The 23,945-nt window shown below is 39.1% G+C and overlaps 1 protein-coding gene across 1 annotated transcript in view; it reads left to right on the top strand.

Annotated features, from left to right (window-relative positions):
- trabd2b (TraB domain containing 2B) overlaps positions 1-23,494 on the top strand; it is an 88,750-nt gene extending 65,256 nt beyond the window's left edge. Inside the window, exons 4-7 of the mRNA XM_065246768.1 lie at positions 2,859-3,033; positions 14,903-14,993; positions 22,274-22,513; positions 22,670-23,494. Coding sequence (XP_065102840.1) covers positions 2,859-3,033; positions 14,903-14,993; positions 22,274-22,513; positions 22,670-22,892 — 729 coding nt within the window. The 3' untranslated portion in view covers positions 22,893-23,494. The remainder of the gene's footprint in view (positions 1-2,858; positions 3,034-14,902; positions 14,994-22,273; positions 22,514-22,669) is intronic.
- The last annotated feature ends 451 nt before the right edge of the window (positions 23,495-23,945 follow it).

Below are 23,945 nucleotides of genomic sequence, written 5' to 3'. Positions count from 1 at the left end.
TTAGCATTGAATCTGATTAGACCATTAGCATCACACTCAAAAATAACCAAAGAGTTTTGATATTTTTTTTTTTTTTAAAACTTGACTCTTCTGTAGTTACATCGTGTACTAAGACAGACGGGAAAAAAAGTTGCGATTTCTAGGCAGATATGGCTTGGAAATATACTCTCATTCTGGCGTAATAATCAAGGACTTTGCTGCTGTCATATGGCTGCAGGAGGCCCAATGATATTACGCACTGCCCGAAAATAGTCCCCTGCTATTGAAAGTAACCAAGGGGACTATTTTCGGGCGCTGCGTAATATCATTGGACCTCCTGCAGCCATATTACAGCAGCAAAGTCCTTGATTATTACGCCAGAATGAGAGTATAGTTCCTAACCATATCTGCCTAGAAAAATGCAACTTTTAATTTTCTGTCAGGCTTACACTCTAAAAAAACAAACGGTGCTATATAGCACCAAAACAATTGCTTTGGATCGTAACGATAGAAGAACCATTTTAGTGCCATATAGCACCGGTGAAGCACCAGTGAAGCACCAGTGTAGAACCATATAGGGGCCATATAGCACCACATATGGTTCTACATAGCACTATATGGTTCTACACAGGTGCTTCACTGGTGCTTCACTGGTTCTTCACCGGTGCTATATGGCACTAAAAATGGTTCTTCTATCGTTACGATCCAAAGCAACTGTTTTGGTGCTATATAGCACCGTTTGTTTTTTAGAGTGTAGTACACAATGTAACTACAGAAGAGTCAAGTTTTAAATAGGAAAAATATCAAAACTCTTTGGTTATTTTTGAGTGTGATGCTAATGGTCTAATCAGATTCAATGCTAAGCTATGCTAAAAGTGCTAGCGCCAGACCCGGAGATCGGCTGAATGGACTTCAAAATGGTAAAAATCAAATGTTTAACTCTAGGGGAGCTGTAAAATTAGAATATTAAAAAAAAAAAATTAGTGTTCCTTTAAGCTTTTTCTCAAGTGGTCCGTTGCTGGTCCCCACAATGTAAATGCTGTGTTGTTTTAACCCATGGTCGTGTATGGATAAACCGTACCGTTGGATTAAATTAACCTAGAAAATGTCCATAACTGACTCAATCATGGGTTCAAACAATCCATCATAGTTTCATTTAAACCAACGTCTGGATTTGTATTTTATTCAACCATGGGTTAAAACAACTTTCAACTCAGCATTGGGTCAAAAAAGGACGAATAAACTAAGACATTTTTTAGATGTGACCTAACAATGAGTTAAAACAAGGTTAAATTACAACCCAACAGGAACCAACGTTGGGTTGAAATAACTTTAATAACTAGTGTAGGATTTACTATTCTATACTTTCCGACCACTCATAAAAACCCACAGACAACTACAAATGCATTAATGAAGCTTTGCATCTGGTCCCATTCTTATGCATCAAATTACTTAATATGCGAGAATTTGTGTGTGTGCATGTGATGTATTGAAGTCATTATGAGCTTAAAATTTGTGCAGCAGCAGCTTCCTTCTGATCGATGGCCCACAATTCTCCACTTCACTAAAACCACACACACACACACACACACACACAGAGAGAGAGAGAGAGAGAGAGAGAGAGAGAGAGAGAGAAAGAGAGAGAGAGAGAGAGAGAAATAAGGGAAATATGTGAAGGATCAGTAAGGGGAGGAATTTCTCTCTGTTCTTCCATATTTCCTGCAAAGGTCAGACACAGGGCAGCTAATGGCTCTACTGTATGATAAGATATCTGTAAGCTCTTATTTTCACTGCTTTCCGACTCTTGATTTCCATGCCCTGACGCAGACCTCCAAACATAAATACAAATACCTAATAAGTTTGGAAACTTGCACTTTTGTAAATATTTATTCTAATTCTTACTGCTAACAATGTTAGAGGATCCCAACCTGTCCAATAGCTCAACCAACACCTAGAGTTTGTGCAGTGAGCATGTTTTTGAAACTGTAATTCGGTTAAAAACCGTAAAAACAGTTTGGATGCTCCCATAAGTTAAAGCAGTTCATCTGTCAGAACACACAAACAATGGAGCCAAAGGTTTGACTTTCAGCTCTGCTGCACTTTAGTTTGCACTTTAGGAATCTCTCAGATAAACACACACACACACACACACACACACACACACACACACACACACACACACACACACACACACACACACACACACACACACAATTTAGATTTTCTGAGCTCTGGATTCTAACAAGACGCCACCTTGCTTGTTTCCCTTTTAAGTCTCTTTCTCTTCCTCTGTCCCTGTACTATTATCCAGTATAATGATCTCTGGACTTTGTATAGCTGGACAGGACATGGGAAGTGTCGTTTTCATCAGTTAGAGCTATAGGGTCATAATTGCACACCATTACTATATATATATTACCCTAATGCGCTGTTATGATCCAAAATGTATATGTAGCGTTGCCAAAAGGTCTGAAAACAGATCTCCATGGACCACACTGAGTACTGATCAACATCACACAATCACAATGTAATGTTTTATTCTTGTAATAGCCCCTAAGACAAAATTGAATAATTTATCTAATTTTCTATCATTTACATTAATGCATTTGGTATCTATGCCTTTTTTATACAGTCAGTTTTCTGTTATCTTCAATTTTTTCCTTCAGGTCTGTTTCTTCATATCTGTTTTGTTATATCTGTAAAGCTAAATGCATTAACAGACCCAGCCAGTTATAGCTGTAGCTTATTAAACAGCACTTGTTTGAATGTATAAATGTCTTTATTTAAAAGTCTTGCCACCCAGTTTCTTGCTTACATACAGAATCAGGTGCATGCCAGCCCTTTAGTAACCTCTCTCTCTCTCTCTCTCTCTCTCTCAGCTGCCACATTTCATCAACAGTTCCCTGCCAGCTCACGAGCGCTTGACGGCACAGCAGATTGACAGTTACCTGCGTCAGGAGCTCATTTACAAACGCAATGAGCGAATGGCACGACGCGTCTCCGCCCTACTGCAGAGAAGCCCCACACAGAGCTTCTTCTTTGCTTTCGGAGCCGGTGAGTCACATGACCTCAAAACCATCACAGACACGTGCAAACACCATCATCTGAGAAAACATGCTGGTTGACAACACGAAGAGGAGGTTAGGTGACATTGACAAGGGATTAGTCCACCTACACACACATTCCTCCAGATGGTGGTTAAACCAAATGGCCCTCAAAAGTTTTTGCTGCTGAGAAACACACATCCCTTTCATTGCTGCTCTGTGTGCACCTGTGTGTGGGTTTGTATGCTTACACAGTATGGCTGAGAACTCTTTTTCCAATTCATTTAATTTCACTATTTAAAGCTGCAATCCATAACGTTTGCCTCTCTATCGCCATCTCTGTTTGAAACTTAAAACTGCAGTCCCGCTACTCTACACGGATGAATCTGATTTGCGCTACAAAAACTTAATTACATTTACATTCATGCATTTGGCAGACGCTTTTATCCAAAGTGACTTATGCAGGGTTCACACCAGATGCGGAAGAGGCGACAAGCGCGAGTGATTTACTTGTAAAGTCAATTAGACAGACCAGATTAGGCATCCAGCGGTGTGGTACGCGCGATCTGAATGTTGCTGCGGGAAATGCGTGAGTTGAAAAATCTGAACTTCGGCGCATTTTCGCGCCACGTTAACCAATCAGGACCTTGCTGTAGTAGTGATGTGATTACAGGAAGTGAGTGGAGTCTCAGCGGAGTCTCAGCGGAGTCGCAGAAGCCCCTCCCATGACGTGAATTTCTGCGTGAATGTCTCGAATTACTACAATTTCACGTGCGAATGAACCGAGTAAACTCAAATGTTCAAGCGTCCAACTACAACCGAATAGAGCGTTTTTGAGCATTGCCGCTGGAAATGCGCGAGTTGAAAAATCTGAACTTCGGCGGATTTCCGCGCCACGTTAACCAGTCAGGACCTTGCTGTAGTAGTGACGTGATTACAGGAAGCGAGCGGAGTCTCAGCAGAGTCGCAGAAGCCCCTCCCATGACGCGAATTTCCGCGTGAATGTCTCGAATGACTACAAATTCACGCGCGAATGAAGTGAGTAAACTCAAATGTTCAAGCATCCAACTACGCGCGAATAGAGTGTTTTTGCCGCCTCTACCGCGGCTGGTCTGAATGCACATTACAGTGTACACATTTTATTTGATTTTTGTGTGTGTACTCCCTTGGTTCAAACCCACTGTCAGGTCGATACAACACCTCAACACTGGATATATTTACAGAATACTGAAATTAAGAGAGAAATAAGTCTCTGAAAGCAAAATTGTAGTTTAAAAATAACAGGTGGCCAAAAATCAGAGGTTGTGACACGCAGTCACTGGCAGTTTACATGCACATTAAAGTGAGCTGTTTGTTTCCATTGCCATTCCAGGTAAATACCACTAATGTTTTCTAAGCTCTGCATCTGGACCTTGGGGATAGCTGCGGTGTATGTGTTTATATTTGTGTGCACTAATGTCTGTTACGACTACAGGGATGACTACAGGGAGCACAGTTAACAGTAATGACTGCGGCAAATAAAAATTGTGTAAATATGACCCAGCTAGGCTCTTTATGTACCGATACAACCATAGCAGGGAGACTGAAGCTTCTTTGGTGTTAAGGTCCATCTCAAAATGGGTTTGTTTAAAGCTCTTGTTTGAGTTACTCACAGTTACGCTGCGTTTACCTTGGACCATTTCACAAGGAAACGGGTCAGAGCTAGTGACATTAGGAGCTAAAAACCAGGACTCGGAGGGTTCTACAGTTACCATAATGTTCCTTGAGGCTTTCTGGGGGTGACTACAATATAGTACATGCTGTGCTGGTAAAGTGGTTTGAACAGACCATCCATCTTTGTTCTATGGCCGTCACCTTTCTTTTTTGATAATCCAAAGCATGTTTTTCTACAGGAAGTCTAATGGCACCGGCTATGAAGCTCTCTTGGGAAATCATACGCATATGCACTTGCACTATACCAATGCCCTGACCTTCGGTTAAGTTCACCTTAGTAATGCATAATATATAGCAGGAAAATCTGTTGTAGAAATTGGTTAGTTAATAAAGTGCTATAGTAGAACTCTCAGTGTTATGTGATGAAATGACTGCCCCCTTCTGTTTTGGAGTGGTAAAACCACTAGGTTGCGGTCTGAAATTATAACGTTTACCATACTTTTATGCACTGGTGTCAAAAGTTTTTACATTCATTACTCAGGTAGAAGTATAGATACCAGGGTTTAAAAACACTTCTGTAAAAGTTGAAGTATATCAACTATTAACTGGGATGCACTAGGCCAGTGGTTCTAAAATAACTTTAAAAAAAATGTATTTTTTAAGTAACGATCCCAACACTGGCTATGTCCTCCTTGCTGTGTGACGTGATTTGTGTCATGTGCAGGTGCGATGGATCCCATACAGTACAAACCAATAGGGTGTCGGAATGGTATATGTTTATACTTCTCATCCAACCACAATCAAATTCATTCTATCCAGAAGGCACAATTTATCAGGATAGTTTTTTTTACGATAACAAGCCGAAATGAAAACAAGCCTAAGTAACGAGGCTATTTTTAAAATGTTAGGAGAAGAAGTAAAAAGTTGGCTGAAAAATAATTACTACAGTAAAGTATAGATACGCAAAATTTCTACTTAAAAGGTAACAAAGTATTTCTACTTCGTTACTTGACTTCTCTGCTTCTACGTATTTATACTCTTATCCTCAATCAGCAAATAAAATTTATTATTTATATTTAACATATTCATATAGTAATATTTAAAGGGATAGTTCACCCAAAAATTTAAATAATGTCATTAATGACTCACCCTCATGTCGTTCCAAACTCGTAAGACCTCTGTTCATCTTCGGAACACAGTTTAAGATGTTTTATATTTAGTCCGAGAGCTTGTTGACCCTTCATTAAAAATCTACGTAGGGTATACTGTCCATGTCCAGAAAGGTACTTAAAGCATCATCAAAGTAGTCCATGTGACATCAGTGGGTCAGTTAGAATGTGTTGAAGCATCGAAAATACATTTTGGTCCAAAAATAAAAAAAATTACAACTTTATTCAGCATTGTCTTCTCTTCCGCGTCTGTTGTGAAGCGCATGTGAGAGACTAAAGTCACGTGACTGCAGTGGCGCGGATGATGTACGACGCGGCTGACGTGTTATCTGGTGCGCCCCAGCTGTTTTTTGTGCGCCCGGGCTTCGTTTACAGTCTGAGGGAGACGCACGCTGTAAGTTTAAAAAAAAACTTTGCAAACATGTCTGAGGATAACACGTCATCTGTGTCACTGCAGTCATGTGACTTTAGTCTTGTGCATGCGCTTCACAACAGACGCGGAAGAGAAGACAATGCTGAATACTGAAGTCGTCATTTTTATTATATTTGGACCAAAATGTATTTTCGATGCTTCAACACATTCTAACTGACCCACTGATGTCACATGGACTACTTTGATGATGCTTTAAGTACCTTTCTGGACATAGACAGTATACCGTACATAGATTTTCAATGAAGGGTCAACAAGCTCTCGGACTAAATAGAAAACATCTTAAACTGTGTTACGAAGATGAACGGAGGTCTTACGAGTTTGGAACAACATGGACATGGGGGTGAGCCATTAATGAAATTATTGGATGAACTATCCTTTTAAGGTTTGGAGCGACACACTATACTTTAAAAGCATTTATTTTATTTTAAGGCGCAAAAGATAATCTTATTATTATCTTTAAAATCTTATTTAAAAAAAAGAAATTTAACTAACTTTACAATGTTATATATTATATATATTTTTTCATCTTAAAATCTCAACTCTTATTTGTCAATTTATCTTTTTGTCTGTTTTTAATCTCTCTTTTTAAAAATGTCCTAAACTAATATTAAAACCCTGGCTTCATTTAGGCAGTTTTAATAGATAATTTAGATAGTTTCTGTTTGTCATCAAAGTGGTGATTCTCATTCTTCTTCAAGTCTTTCATCTCTTTTGCTTTGTTCTTTTGTGAGTGTGACCTTATGAGACTGCACAGTTGCATAACAGTCAGAACAGGTCAACTGATAAGCAGTAACACACCAGGATGGCACATCTGTTTAGTGTACCGTTCACACACCCAGACACACACAAAAATCCTAACAAAATAATGCCTTACTACGCTATTTACTATAAAATTTATTTTACAAACATATTTATCATAGTGTAATTATCAGTAAGCTGAGCGTGGAGAGAGCAAGTGCTGTTTCAGCAGGTTCTCATTTGCTTGGAGTTTCGTAGTCTTATTGAAAACATCCCCAGGAATTTCCTGCGATTGCCACAGCCAAGGCACTGCTCTATTCTTTAATACACACTATAGACGTCTGTGTGTGTGTGCGCGTGTGTGTGCGTGTGTGTGCGTGTGTGTGTGTGTGTGTGTGTGTGTGTGTGTGTGTGTGTGATTGAGAGATAAGACTACTGCAATAACACAGGTGCCAATGCAGTCTGTTTCAGTCAGTGCATGGATCCCTTTCGATTTCTTACTATGTTTGTATGAATGTGATATTTCATCATAAGTTTGTGTTAAGGCACATATGTTCTGCAGTTGTTTGTGATGGCTGTTGTAGTCGTTCCTTACAGAAGTGCTCAACAATAATTGATTCAATTGACTCTTCACAAAGACAACAACGTTATTCGCACAGAATCATAATAAACGCACAATCACGAATGAACAATCATCCATTACACAAATAAACCTTTGAAACTCTGGGATGTGGATATTGGCATGAAATAGATCAAAGTCATGATCCTCTTATCAACACCATCCTGGCACATCTGGGCCGCCTTACACATTTACATTTACACATTTAGCAGATGCCTGTATCCAAAGCAACTTACTGTGCTTTTATGCTATACATTTTAGAAGTATGTGTGAACTCTAGGATTGAACTCATGACCTTTGCACTGCTAATGTAACGCTGAGCTACAGGAACACATGCAATTCTCTACTGTTTGTTGCCTATACACAATTTTAGCAGAAACAACATAAAAAACTTATTTTGTGGCCAATAACAATGTAAAATTAATGTATACAATGTTCACTACAGATCTTTAAATTATTGCCTGACTGCCAAACCCGCACACACCGATATCTATGCTCACTGTCCCCCTCATCTTTCGGAAACCAAAACATTTTTATTTTCCATACGTAAGGTGAGTTCCAGAGGTCAGTTTAGTCGCTAGCCAGACATAAACAAGCACAGACTAGATGTTAACTTTGGGCCAGGTGTGTAACCGCGGCAACGCATATACGTCTGATAAAACCATAAAAAAAACTTTCCTACACTGTCAATGCTTTTGCTCAGTTAGCACCACAAAAGCCCTGCGACTAACCCTTAAATTGGAAAGAAACATGATACGGTGTATTTATGTGAATTTCATTCCAGAAAGCTACACCTCTGTAACCCCTATAGAAAATGTTAGGGTTGAAAGGTAAGGATGTTTTCTTTTAAACAGTCATTACACAATTTGAACAGCGAAGTCATTAAATTATTACTTCAAATGGTTGCGAAATATAAAGCCCAACTATTAAAAGCCCATTAATTATAATGGCTTTCAGGACCCAGGAGGAAGCAGCGGGTTTGTCTTGAGCCACGGCGCAGTGTTGGTCTGCGTCTCTTAGGACATTTTTGCAGATGCTATAGAGACCCTAAGTGTTAATTGGATCAGCAGAGCTCATTATCTGACTCTGCTATTACACGCAACATTAGTTACTAAAACAACTGATCTGAGTGCTAATAGAGTTTACGATTACATTACATGAGCTCTCCCACACACAGATTCTCATTATCCGTTTTACACACATGTGATTTCAGCCAGCACATGCTTATATTCAAAGAGTTTGTTAATGTACTGTTAGCCTGTGATTTAGGTGAAAGGGTAAAAAAGCATACTTACAGTTTAAAAATATAAATTTCTCATAGAGCACCTTAAAGGGACACTCCACTTTTTTTAAATATGCTCATTTTCCAGCTCCCCTAGAGTTAAACATTTGATTTTTACCTTTTTGGAATCCAGCTGATCTCCTGGTCTGGTGGTACCACTTTTAGCATAGCTTAGCATAATTCATTGAATCTGATTAGACCATTAGCATCATGCTCAAAAATAACCAAAGAGTTTTGATATTTCTCCTATTTAAAATTTGACTCTTCTGTAGTTACATCGTGTACTAAGACCGACGGAAAATTAAAAGTTGCGATTTTCTAGGCAGATATGGCTAGGAACTATACTCTCATTTCCGGCATAATAATCAGAGACTTTGCTGGTGTACCATGGCTGCAGGAGGCGTAATGATATAACCATAGACCGCAAAAAAATATGGACGTAGTGTCTGTGACGTCACCCATTGGCTTGTAAAGATCGTTTTTGAAGCTTAAAGTAGGCGTTGCCTGCCGTCGCCATCTTGGCCGCGCGTCACAGCGAATCACTCGCGGAAAACCGAAAATGGGTAAAGAGGCGGGACATGGGTGAAGCTGAGGTGAAACCAAGCCCGCCTAGCGCGAGTCTAGTGACAGCAGTGGCTGTTCAACCGTCACTCACGTGGCCACGCCCTTAATTATGCAGAAGTTTAAGGCTTAATATAATTTAAACGGATGAGTAATAAAAAAATGAACCCCTTCACAGTTGTCATGAAGGGCAAAATTAGCTATGTAGACCAAAAACACTGTAAAGTTGGGCATTTTTAACATGGGAGTCTATGGGAATTGACTCCCTTTTGGAGCGAGCCTCAAGCGGCCAGTCCATGAATTGCAGTTTAAGTCACTTCCGTATTGTCTTCATCAGAGAGATCGGAAGGTTGCCCCTCGGATATTACGCACTGCCAGAAAATAGTCCCCTTGGTAACTTACAATAGCAGGGGACTATTTTTGGGCACTGCGTAATATTATTGCGGAAAAAAGTGGAGTGTCCCTTTAAGTCGCTTTGGATAAAACAGTGTGAATGTAAATTTAAGACAATATTACAACACTATCAGAAAAAAGTTTTTGCCGGGGCAATACATTTCAAAAGTACACTTTTGTACCTAAAAGGTGCATATTGGTACCTCAAAGGTATAGGACCAATTTAAAAGGTACCGTCCCAGTTACAACTTTTGTACCTTTTTTCTGAAATTATACAGAGGACAGCATTATGGGAGTTATTGGAGACAAAAAGAAGTCAGAGAGGAAAAGAGAAGGACTAGAAAAGTCACAGTTTAAGGGAAAGTGAGTGATCTTTATCCTCAAGCTCAAGGACTTTATGCATGGTTGCAGATAATCATTACTCATCCGGGACAGACAGAAACAAAACCACCATAGGATCTGTTTCTCATCTCTACTGCTGTTTGTTAATTGGCAATTTTACTCAGCGCTTAAACTGTATTTTACCAATTTAGTTTAGTTTAGTACATTTATATTTGATCATTTCCATTTTGGTTTTATCCAAAGCAACCTTATTCTTGTTGAATAAGGGAGCATTGAACATTTTGTCTTAAAGTAATATTCCACTTTCTTAAAAGAAAAAACTGTATAATTTACTCACCCCCATGCATGTCATCCAAAATGTTGATGTCTTTCTTTGTTCCATCGAGAAGAAATTAAGTTTTTTGAGGAAAACATTCCAGGATTTTTTTCAATTTAATAGACTTTATAAGGGTCTTATCTAGCAAAACCATTGTCGTTATCGTCAAGAAAAAAGCACTTTAAAACCACAACTTCTCGTATTGCACCAGATGTGTGACGCCCCAGCGCGATCTTAGGTTATGCGTAAGCACGTTGAAAGGTCAAGCATGACGTATGTGAAACTACCTCCCCAGTGTTTATAAGTGTGGAAAAAGAGGACCATTCCGACGTTGTTGCGTGTGGATTGATACAAATTAATATCTTTGTGCCAGTTTATTGTTTAAATTGCTAGATAAGACTCTTATGACTCGTTTGGGATTGTTAAGGGCCCTTTAAAGCTGCATTAAAACTGCAATTTTATACGACATTGAAACTGTAAACTGTTGAGGTCCTTTAAAGTCCATTAAATTGGGAAAAATCCTGGAATGTTTTCCTCAAAAACATAATTTCTTCTCGATTAAACAAAGAAGAAATCAACATTTTGGAGGACATGGGGGTGAGTACATTTTTTTTTTTTAAGTGGAATTTTCCTTTAACCCCTAAAAATAAAGGTGCTTCACAATGCCATAGATCAGTGGTTTTCAAACTGGGGGCCGCAAGATGGTGCCAGGGGGGCCCCAGTTTTATGACATTTTATAAAATACATTCATTTATCATGAATTCTGTGTAATTAAACCTAAAAAATAATAAGCCAACTAACCAAAAGCACTACTAGGTATAATTTTATATATTTTGTGTAATTAAAATATTACATTTTAAAACTGTTTCTGTCATAAATTTTCTTTCGGGGGGCCGCGAAAAAATGCACTGTACACAAGGGGGGCCGCACGCTGAAAAAGTTTGGGAACCACTGCCATAGATGATCTATTTCTTGCTTAATGGTTCCATAAAAAACTGTTTTTTTGTTGTGATAAAAGGTTCTTTAGATTATAAATGTAAAGATTATATTTAGATTAGGTTCTTTCTATTAAATCGTGTCTGCTTCTTCACAAAGTCACTTCAGCATTCCTAAAAGAAGTAGAGACCCCGACCCTCAGAAACTAAAACAAACTGTGTGGGCAATTTCACCTAAATGCTTTAACCCCTGTGAGTTTAGACTGTTAATGTTCTCCTGCTCACACGTTTTTCCCGTTCCTCAATTCAAATTTACCTAACCGTAGTAAATTTGCTTGCCCACCACCCTACAAGTTACTGTAAGAGAAATGTAAATATTCAAAACCATAATGAAAAAAGTCTCTGTTTTTGCATCAAACCCCTGAACCCCAAACAGACCTTTAAACAGTTCAGCCCAGTCCCTCGGACTCGGACCACACCCAATATCCTAACCCTCATTTAAGAGTCCGCTTCTACCACCAGAGGAGTCCCTTCGGACAGGTAAAAGACAGAAGAACCCCCTTAATTCTCACTAATCTCTCGGCTCAGCTCAGATCCCAGAGATGGCCCGAGGGCTGGAATTTCCTGATCTCACAGTGAGATTTACAGAAGGTGCGAGAGCTGCTCTCCAAAGTGATTTGTGGGTCATATACTCGCACATACACCCGGGGCAGTACAGGAGGTTTGTTGACTCAGAGACCATGTTGAGATTTATAGATTTCCTGCTGCTGTAAAACCCGCAGAAGGCAGTATGTGTGTGTGGATTAGATAGAGCTGTACTGCATTACAGGTTAGGAGTTTGTGGGGTAATCGCAGGGGATTAAGAGTTGGATGGAAACGTAATGAATGAGTCGAAATGAGTCTGTGGTGGAGGTTTCCCTTACACATCTGAAACACAGCCACGAATACACACACAAGCTCATAAAAACAGACAGCAAGCAAAGGACAATTAAGACAACCGCTATAATAAAATAAAAGATTGGTGGCCCACATCGCCTTTCAATATTACTGCAAGCTTACATATATCACATTACGTTTCTTTCCCATATCTACCAATAATCACTGGCTGTTTGTTTATGGTCTATGGTCAGGTATCAATGTGCATGAAAGTGCTGACATACCTGGATGCAAACCAAAATATTTCACACCAACTGGAAAAGATGGTTTTGAAAAATGTATAGATGTAGAAGTCCTGCAAAATGTTTTAAAGAACCTCTAATTATGCAGAGAAAGAAAACAGAGTCTTACAGTTAGAGATGGTTATACTGTATACAATAGTTGCCAAATGTGATGTCTGGATGGAGGTGATCGTCTTTTGTGGTAATTTTTTGTACTCATTGTCGTCACTCTGAAAAAATTCGTAATAATAGTAATAAAAGCTCGAAATCATATTTGCGCTAAATAGCACCTATAGAGCACCTAAATAGCCCTAAAAGAGATACTCCACTTTATTTGAAAATATGCTCATTTTCCAGCTCCCCTAGAGTTAAACATTTGAGTATTACTGTTTTGGAATCCATTCAGCCGATCTCTGTGTCTGGCGCTAGCACTTTTAGCATAGTTTAGCACAATCCATTGAATCTGATTAGACCATTAGCATCGCGCTCAAAAATGACCAAAGAGAATAATTTTTCCCCATTTTTAAACTTGACTCTTTTTTTCTGTCGGTCTTAGTACATGATGTAACTACAGAAGAGTCAAGTTTTAAAAAGGAAAATATTGAAACTCTTATTTTTTGCAAGATGCTAATGGTCTAATTAGATTCAATGGATTATGCTAAGCTATGCTAAAAGTGGTACCACCAAACCCAGAGATCAGCTGAATGGATTCCAAAACAGTAAAAATCTATTGTTTAACTCAAGGGGAGCTGGAAATTGAGCATTTTTTTTTTTTTTAAGTGGAGTGTCCCTTTAATGGTTGTATTTACATAGCCAAGACAACATATATCAAAGTGATGTAGTGGGTTTTTAATTAAGCACTAAACGAGTACCTACTAAGAAGTCTTTCATGCAGTGGAACCATTTAAGCAAAATATATCAACTGTGGTTACAAAATCAACACCACAAATACTGAAGTGTATCAACTTTGGGAGAGCTAAAGCTCAGTGAGTGTTTTTATAGAGCATGGGTTTGTTTGTTTGTTTGTTTGTTTATTTATGTCTGGGTGTGTCTATTTATTTTTGCATGCCAGTTTTTGGGTGTGGGTGCCTGCAGAGAAAGCAAGCGAGAGATCCTCTACGCTGATTTAATCTTAGTGGCATGCTTCTGCCTCCATGCAGACAATTAAAACCCGGCCTTTCAAAAGAAATATCATTTTAGCATCTACACGACATGCGGGCGAAGCAAGTCAGGACCAGGAAAAAACCTCTCCAGGTGTTCTATGGAAAAAGAAACGATAGCCATGAAAGCATGTTTAGCATTCAGCCAGGTGACCACCCACACTTTACCGCAGCCTGAAACCCAAACTGACTACTTCCAGTAACCGAATGTTCCATCAGCAAGGACTTCCTCTAGTAAACGAATTTCTGTGAGAGCATCTGTCCGGCACGGTTATTTATGCATTTGAGTGTTTGCAAACATATGCAATAAAACGGCATGGGAAGATGCTTGTTTTCCTCTAAATGTCTTTAAAACAGCTTCTAAGATTAGTTTATTTAATAGACATAAATGTGGCCGTGCAAGTGTGCTGACCGTATCACTGAACCTGTCTGAATCTGCACTCCCAGCCTCAATGGGCCGCCTGTTTTCCCACCACGGTGCCTCGCTGAGCGGCATAATCTGGCCTTCTGATCTGACCGGCGCTCAGCAGTAGCCTCTTCGCGCTCCGTGCCAGTCGCCCCTAGAAGCCTTTGAACTTCGAGGCCAAGAAAGAGCCGCAGGCCCCCCTAGCCCCCCTCCCCCAGTGATCAGCGAAATAACGATGATAAAGAAGCATGAAAAGAGACAGCCTTGAAGATTTTCAGCGTGCTGTTAATAAGCTCGCCGAGCATGCTGAGCCGATGAGGTCAGGCCTGTATTAGCGCTTATTGCTGAGTTGAGTGACACACGGGATTATCGGCCGCGCGGAGAAGTGAAACAGCTTTCATCAGCGTGGCGCTGGAGCGCGTGCGTTTGATGTCTCAAGAGTGAAGGAATTATGAGCGCATTATACGTGAGAGCTGAGGCGGAGAGGCAGGAACATGGGGGCGTACGATATGGTCTCATTCTTCGAGGAACAAGTGCACCTTAAGATCGAGAACAAAACAAGGATAGGAGAGTGAGAGGGTTATTGAGAGTGCACACACACACACACACCCCTCGACACCCTTGTCTGTCTGCGCTTCATGTCTGTACATATCCATCTGACATACATCATTGAATTTCGACTTGTTAACGGCTGCTCTGTTTCCTGTTTGTGCAGGGCATTTCCTGGGGAACCACAGTGTGCTCGACATTCTGCGCCAGGAGGGTTACGTAGTGGCCCACACGCCAGCGCAAGAACCCATCACACAGTAAGTGCAGGCCACATACAAACATACGAAAGGCTTACAATTTTATGTAACCTTCCGACACCGTCAAAATCACAAGGTTGTAAATGTTTGCCTTGCACTACACTTTTAAAAAATGAAGGTTCTTTGCATTGATTAAATAGAAGAACCATTTTTGGTTCTCTCAAAGAACCTTTCGGCCAAATGTGATTTTGACATTCTCTATTACAAAACTTTAAAATGATGTATGATTTGTTGGAATCTGACAAATAATGACAGAGCTATGGGGACAAGACAGACTATGCCGAGTCTGAGTCAAGACGAAGTCTTTGAAGGGTCGAGACCGAGTCCGTATGATGATGCGTTCTTAGTTATAGATGAATAACTAATTTAGAGTCGAGTCCGAGTCAAGACCGAGTCTTTGAGGAAGCAAGTCCGAGTCGAGACCGAGTCTTTGAAGGGTCGAGACCAAGTCGAGGCTGAGTCCGTTGGTTTTCAAAAAGAGTCAAGTCGGAGTCAAGACCGAGTCTTTGAGGAAGCAAGTCCGAGTCGAGACCGAGTCGTTTAGGAGTTGAGGCCGAGTCGAGACCAAGACCATAAAAACATATCAGTTTTCATATTCATGATTTAATATCACCCTAGTTAATAATCAACAGTAAGGGGGCGTACACACCAAAGCTTTTACGCCGGCGCATGGTTACAATTATTTCCAATGGAAGCTCTGTGTTTTTCAAATAAGACAGCAGCTAGTGGTTTTCTTCCGCGCTGAAAACCAGAGCTCTGTGTTTTTTCCGCGCTCAGCGCTGATCGTCGAGAGTTGAAAGAGATTCAACTTTGAGTGAAAAGCTCCGCTCATCAATTTTTTATATGAACATAAAAAAATGCGCTGGTCTTGAGGAATCGGTCTGAAATTACGAGTCCTTCTCCTCTCACTGTGGTCCGAGACCGAGTCAAGACCGAGTCTTTGAAGGAACGAGTCCGAGACGAGTCCGAGAAAGCAAAAATCGGTCTCAAGACCGACTCAAGTACTACATCACTAAGCTACACCTGTTCAAAGTTGACAGAGTCAGCAAAGTCAGTTATGAGAAAAATCAAGTTAAAGGAATATTCCATTTTCTTAAAAGAAAAATCCAGATAATTTATTCACCACCATGTCATCCAAAATGTTGATGTCTTTCTTTGATCAGTCGAGAAGAAATTATGTTTTTTGAGGAAAACATTGCAGGATTTTTCTCATTTTAATGGACTTTAATGGACACCACCACTTAACACTTAACTCAACACTTAACAGTTTTTTCAACAGTTTCAAAGGACTCTAAACGATCCCAAACGAGGCATAAGGGTCTTATCTAGCAAAACGATTGTAATTTTTGACAATAAAAATAACAAATATACACTTTTAAAGCACAACTTCTCGTTTAGATCAGGTCGTCATGCGCTAGCGTGACCCGACGCAATACGTCATGACGTCAAGAGGTCACAGAGGACTAACGCAAAACTCCGCCCCAGTGTTTACAAGTGTTGAGAACGAGGACCGTTCCTACGTTGTTGTATGTCAACTGATACTAATTAATGTCTTTGTGTCAGTTTATTGTTTAAAATGGTCCGCAAATGTGCGTTTTATGTAACACGTGACCTCCCTACGTCACTACGCATTTACGTTAGGTCGCGCTGGACCGGACCTAAACGAAAAGTTGTGCTTTAAAAGTGTATATTTGTTATTTTTCTTGTCAAAAATGACAATCGTTTTGCTAGATAAGACCCTTATGCCTCGTTTGGGATCGTTTATAGTCCTTTGAGACTCCGTTGAAAAAAACTGTTAAGTGTTGAATTAAGTGTTAATTGTTGGTGTCTATTAAAGTCCATTAAAATGAGAAAAATCCTGCAATGTTTTCCTCAAAAAACATAATTTCAACATCAACATTTTGGATGACATTGTGGTGAGTAAATTATCTGGATTTTTCTTTTAAGAAAATGGAATATTCCTTTAAAGACTTTTGAGGGTTCAAAAGCAAAATTACAGCATCCATACCTTAAAATCACAGATAAACTGAATAGATTAACTGACATCAGAGGTATTCAGGCCAATCACAATGTACAGATTAGCTGGCCAATCAGGGACACCGCGCTTTTCAAATCAATGAGTTTTGTACAAAATCAGTGCGTTTCAGGAAGAGAGGGAAATCTGCAGCTAGAAAAATCTATGGTAGGTGGAAAGTAATGTGTTTTTTGAACCATAAACAACACAAACACATTGTATTATATCAAATACACAAAATAAAGTTTTTTAGCATTGAAATAGATGCCCTTTAAAAGGTTCTTCACAGTGATGCCATAGAAGAACAACTTTCGGTTCCTCAAAGAACCATTTACTCAAACAATTTCTTTCTTATTTTTCCACAATCTGAAAAAGTTTTTTTTAAGCACTTTTTTCTTTCTTTTACTGTTTGATTGACATTGAGACAGACAGCTTTAAGATAACACTATAATGCAAGGATAATGTTACACATCAGATATGTTTTTCCCAGCTGTTAACCAAACATTCACTTAAGACATAACAGATTATATCTGCATGAATTCTTGTCAAAACAGATATTTTTAAAACTGTAATTCTGTGTAGGTGTCTACATATCGGCGCGTCTGTGCATGCTTCGGATCTGTCAGTCAGTGCGAGGAAGATCGTTTTCATCTCTTATCGTGCTTAATAACTCTTTTAACATCAATCAGGTCCCGGACTTTATCTCTCTCAATAAATATTTTTAACATCACGTAAGTCCTGCACTCTATTTTTTAATTCCTGCATGTTTTAAACCGAAACCAAAATGTCATGCGCATGTGGATGGACACGCATCTTTGTATTAGATTAAGAATTTAGGACGGTACATCTTTTAGAAAACATACAAATAAAGATCATTTTAGATGTTCAAGGACTATTTAGAGCACTGAGATCACTAGATGAGAGCTTAATTTCAACCCAAACCTCAATTTCAACCAAAATCAACATTTATATTATCAATATAACGCGAGTTATCGTCCTCAACGTAAATCTCTTTTCTTGGACTACAACAAACACATGGATTGTAGCCAAGACGAGACCGACATTATCATAATTCCTCCCGCTTGGACTCACAGCCTGTAAGTTAACTCCTGTCAGCATTGCATTGTGAGTGAATCTTTCAAACATGATAAGGGGAGCCACATTTCCTGCTGATGTCAGAGGTATTCAGCCAATCACAACGTACAGATTAGCTGGTCAATCAGGGACACAGCGCTTTTTTAAATCAGTGAGTTTTGTATAAAAACAATGCGTTTCAGGAAGACAGGGATATCTGGAGCTAGAAAAATGTACGGTATGTGAAAAATAATGTGTTTTTAAAACCATAAACCACGCAAACACAAAATAACGTTGTTTTTTCCTTAAAAACAAATGGTGCTAAATAAGAGTGGTTTCACTGTTTTGTAATCATAGGGGAACCATTTTGAGTGCCATATAGCCTATGTACTATGTAGTTGTACTACCTATGTAGAACCATATTGTGCTATAAAGAACCATATCTGGTGCTATATCATCCCCGGATGGTTCTTTATAGGTGCTTTATGGGTGCTAAAAATGGTTCCCCTATGATTACGAGCTTTTAGTGCTATTCAGCACTCTTTTATTCTTGAGTGTAGGTGCATATGCACTTTAAAAGGTTATTCACACCCAGCAAGCAATTTTGGCTAAAACAAGGCTTAATTTGGTCTGTCAGTGAAAGTTTAAGAGGTCTACCATAGCCCAAGAATAGACGATACATATACGTTTAAAACAAATGTAAGCAAACACCTAAACATCTGTTGACTTTGCTTACATGTTGGAATATCATCTTCAAGTTATTTAGGCAAAAATGGCATGTAACCAAATTTAAGGTTATTTAGGGTAGAAGTGGGTTACTCATAGCCAGACTAAATTGGGTCTATAGTCAGTCGTCATTTCAATGTCTTAGTTTTTGCTTGCTGGGCAGTGATGCCATTGAAGAACCACTTTCGGTTCCTCAAAGAACCATTCACTCAAAACCATTTCTTTCTTACTTTTTTTCCCACAAAGAACCTCTCATGAAACAGAAAGGTTCTTCAGATGTTAAAAGTGCTTTATGGAAGCATTTAGCCAAAATTGGTTCTTCTACAGAATCGCTGTGAAAAATCTTTTAAGCACCTTTATTTAGGCACTTGTAGGAACCTTTTTAGCAGAGTATGCTTTATACCCTCACCTAAAGGATTATTAGGAACACCATACTAATACTGTGTTTGGCCCTCTTTCGCCTCCAGAACTGCCTTAATTCTACGTGGAATTGATTTAACAAAGTGCTAAAAGCATTCTTTAGAAATGTTGGCCCATATTGATAGAATAGCATGCAGTTGATCGAGATTTGTGGGATACACATCCAGGCCACGAAGTTCCCGTTCCACCACATCCCAACGATGCTCTATTGGGTTGAGATCTGGTGACTGTGGGGACCATTTTAGTACAGTGAACTCATTGTCATGTTCAAGAAACCAATTTGAAATGATTCAAGCTTTGTGACATGGTGCATTATCCTGCTGGAAGTAGCCATCAGAGGATGGGTACATGGTGGTCATTAAGGGATGGACATGGTCAGAAACAATGCTCAGGTAGGCCGTGGCATTTAAATAATGCTTAATTGGCATTAAGGGGCCTAAAGTGTTACAAGAAAACATCCTTACACCATTACACCATTGCATTAATGAGAAATTGAACAGGTGTTCCTAATAATCCTTTAGGTGAGTGTATATATATTGTAATTCTTGCCGTTTCATTGTGATAAATCTATTACGAAAACCTTACTTGCTCTGGTCATGTAAGTGAATTCACATTATTAAATTCTTTGTGGATAAGCTGCATTCAAAGCTATTACAATAAACGACACACACCAGATCACAGATTCCACATTAAAGCACACCTGCTGTACATTGGTGCGTTTCATCATATCGCCGTTGCCAGTGTTTAATAAAAAACAACTTTAGTGCATTTTTTCACTCCAAATACTCGCGTGAGAAAAAATGCTGGGTTGTTTCAAACCCTGGTTTGATCAAATATGGACAACTGCAGTTGGATCAATCCATACAGTATTGTGTTTTACCTAACTGTGAGTTGAAACAACCCAGCAGTGTACTTTTGAAAAAAAGGCCAGATTACTTTTATCTGTCAAAACAATATTGTTTAAAAATCATTATATTGAACCGAGCTCATGGTTGATGGTGTTTACCTTGACTTTTCTTTGACTTCTCTGCCTCCTTTTCATCTCTAAGTCCCCTTCTTTCTGTGCCAGTAACCTTGCAAATGCACAAACGCACATAATAGTTATGAAGTCATCAAACAACAGCATTTTCAATGTATTCAGTGGCGCAGAAAACAGTTGACCATGCATACACACACTCAGCAGTGCATCATATTTCACCTCATTGAAAGCCCAATCACATTGTAATTCACTGGCAGGATATTCCACTTACCGTGTTAAACTGCAAACAGAGCCGAACTATGCCTTTGATCTCCCCCCCTTAACCATGACGAGGTGGGTCAGACCGGTTCTCTGCCAACTCAGATGGCTTATAGGCTTCATCCATTTGTCTTGTAGAGAGGGGTGCTATGCCTGATCACAAAAAAAGGCAACCCCCCTCCTGGCATATTCATACCATTACTCAACAGGCATTTGGGGGTAGGGTGAAGGTGATCCAAAGACTGTAGGTTGTGCTTGTTAAAACAGCAGTTGTATTGGCTCCAACACCTGGCTGAAACAAAAAAGCAAAAGAATAAGAGTATACTAGAACAGACGAGTGCTCTTAATATCGTATGAAGAGCCTCCTGTTGAAAATCTCAGTTTGAGCTGTTTTGCCTGGCGAACTGCATTGTTGGAAGTGGTGGAGGGTCTCGGATTGCTGCGTGGAGATGCTGACAGTGGCCGTGGTAACAGCCTGACAGCTGTATGGACCGAGTGAATGACAGACAGACTGTGGTTTAAAAACGCAAACCCCTTCCAACATTCTCTTTCCTCTCACTCTTGCTTCCTCTCTATCGCGACTGTAAAGGGAAAATGAGGTGATACGATGGGCAAATAAAGCAATGTTTAATAACAGCCAGACATACGTTTACTGAAAGATCAGTAACCACAAAAACAGGTCCTGTAGTGCATTTGGGGCGCACATATGTGTGATCATGGACAGACTAAACACAACTGGTTGGTCTGACCGCAAGGAGGCATTTTGGAATGAAGTAGTGTTTACCATAAGGCAAATGTCGTCACGTAACCCAGCGTGTGCGGCTTCTGGATGATGTTTATTGTGTTGGAGTGGCCCAATGGGCACTTACAGTACCATCTGGACATGACAAGTGTGCACAGAGGCATAATTTTGGGCAATGCTACGCCCTACTGGTAAAAAAAAATAGTTTATCGAGTCTCTAATGTTTGCCTTTTAACTAACTATCCCTCATTTTAGTAAGACAATACAGAACCATGTAAGCAGTTATGGATTGGTATGTCTGAACTTTTGAGAGCTGAAAGCTTTATTAAAGTTGTGCCTTTGACCTTGCTGGTTAAGTTTGGCTCTTTGTAAATTCTTAGCAAGCCGAAAGGTTGATAGGGCCCTGTTTGAAGTCCAAATTCTTTTTGCAACACATACACATACATATTACACCAGAGACTCTTATCTTGCATGCTTTAAAGGTGTCTACTGACATTGCCCAGTGGTCAGATAGCCTACAGATATTTTAATAAACCATCTTAAGCAAACACGTTAATACACACTGCAAAAAATTATTTATAAAGTAAAAAAATTCTTAGTATTTTTTAATTTTATTTTTTAGTAAAAATATCTTAAAATTCTTAAATTAAGATGCCTTTTCTTGATGAGCAAAATGACTCAAGAAAATAAGTCTAGTTTTTAGACCAAAAATATCAAATTTAAGTGATTTTGTGCATAAAACAAGCAAAAAATCTGCCAATGGGGTAAGCAAATATTTCTTGAATTAAATGTGTTTAAGAAAAATGTTCAAGATTTTTTTTTCTTACCCCATTGGCAGATTATTTTGCTTGTTTTATGCACAAATCACTTAAATTTGAAATTTTTGGTCTAAAAACTAGACTTATTTTCTTGGGTCATTTTGCTCATCAAGAAAAAATATCTTAAATTAAGAATTTTTAGATATTTTTAATGAAAAAATTTTTTTTTCTTGAAATTCATTTTTTGCAGTGCATATATTGATTTTAAGAACATCACATGATATGTTAATCTGTATGTTCTCACCTAAGGTACGAGATGGAGAAAACAACCATGGCTCCCACTGAATGGAGTTCAGAGCCAGTGACCGAATGGACATCAGGACCTCCTGAGCTGGACGAGGCGAGCGAGGAGGAGCTTTCCCACATGCTGTTGCCAGACAGTCTCAGTCAGCTAGAGGAGTTTGGCCGGTACAAGCGGCCACGTAAAACACATCACGCACACAGTCGACCGCGGCTATTTAGTGACCTGTGGGTGCGCATGGGAGACAGGTGAGGAGATACAAGCTCATGCCAGACACCACATTACCACAACTATTGTGGCAGAAATTCAGTTCTGCTTTATCCATATGAAACAGTACATTTCATGAAGTGTTCTTAATGAAAGTTTTATATTAATACATATATTTATTTGTTGGCCGCCTGCAGCACAACGCCACATCCGAAGATCAGAGTAACGAATGGCTATGTGACCGTGGATCCTCCTCTTACACGACAAGAACATCTGCAGAGAAGAAAACCACTAGGAAACGCAGCCCCCCGCCAGCCCACAGACCCCAGTGCACTTGACTCAGCTGATTTAAACCAGAGATATACGCTGACTTGCCTTTTGGCCTGTTGTCTTATCTCACAACTGCTTTTCAATTCCTGAGAGGCCGAAGGGTCTTTGGAAGCTCACAAGCCAGATTTCTACCTGAGTGACTGCAAATGCAAAGCTGGGGTCAGCTTTTGGGTACTGCTTAGATCAATTTTGATGTGACAGTTGACGTATGTCAGCAATCGCTAAATATAAACTGTTACATTTGGAAGAAATCAGGAACATTCGGTTATGCATCGATTCTGTCCAAAGCTGATTCCTGGAATGTAATATTCAGCTTGTGTGAATTACAGATTGTACCTTTATGTGAATAGCTACATGACTGTTCCTTATTCACCCCATCAAAACAGACAGCAGAATATGAATGTTCAGTTTTTCTAATGAATGAAATGGGGCAAAAGATATATCGGTATAGAAACGTATCAGTATCATATAATGGTTAAAGCCTAACACCTAAATTATATAATACAGACTGTTATTACGTGATATGATCACTGATAGATAACTGAATAACTTAAAATAGTTCACAGAGATGATAGCCTACTTATGATTTGTAAAAATTGTGCATTTGTTCATACAGAAAGTTTATATTTATTATTTCATGAAGAGTATATTTTTCATGCATTTCTCAAGTATTAAAATTAATAATTAATAGATTTCGCCTGTCGTTTTTGGTGTTTTCAGTGATAAAATGAACATGTACTGCCCTCTACTGGTGCTACACGCATATGGTTTGTTATAGAATTGCTTGTTTTGTGTTTTTATTATAAACAAAATTATTTTAATTGGTTAATTAAATAGTAAAAGAGACATGTACTGATTAGTATTAGTATATACTTGTTTTAAAAAAGTCACATTTTAAAGTATGGATTCATGTAATTCCAGTAGCAGCCACGAGGTGGCAGACAAATCTTTACAAACCAATTGAACGACAACTATGGGCTGTTTCTACCGTAGGTTCATCACGGTGGTTAGTCCACGTTGAATATGAATAGGTTAAAAAAAGCAATATCTATGAGAACAATTTTGATAAAATATAAAATCTGTAACACTTTATATGTTGATCACAGTTGATCACTTTCTTTGCCACGTTTTCATCTTTACAAA

Source organism: Paramisgurnus dabryanus, chromosome 11 (genome assembly GCF_030506205.2).
Source record: "Paramisgurnus dabryanus chromosome 11, PD_genome_1.1, whole genome shotgun sequence".
Classification (NCBI taxonomy): Eukaryota; Metazoa; Chordata; class Actinopteri; order Cypriniformes; family Cobitidae; genus Paramisgurnus; species Paramisgurnus dabryanus.
The sequence above is the reverse complement of the archived record's forward strand: the minus strand, read 5'-3'. Positions and strand labels throughout refer to the sequence as shown.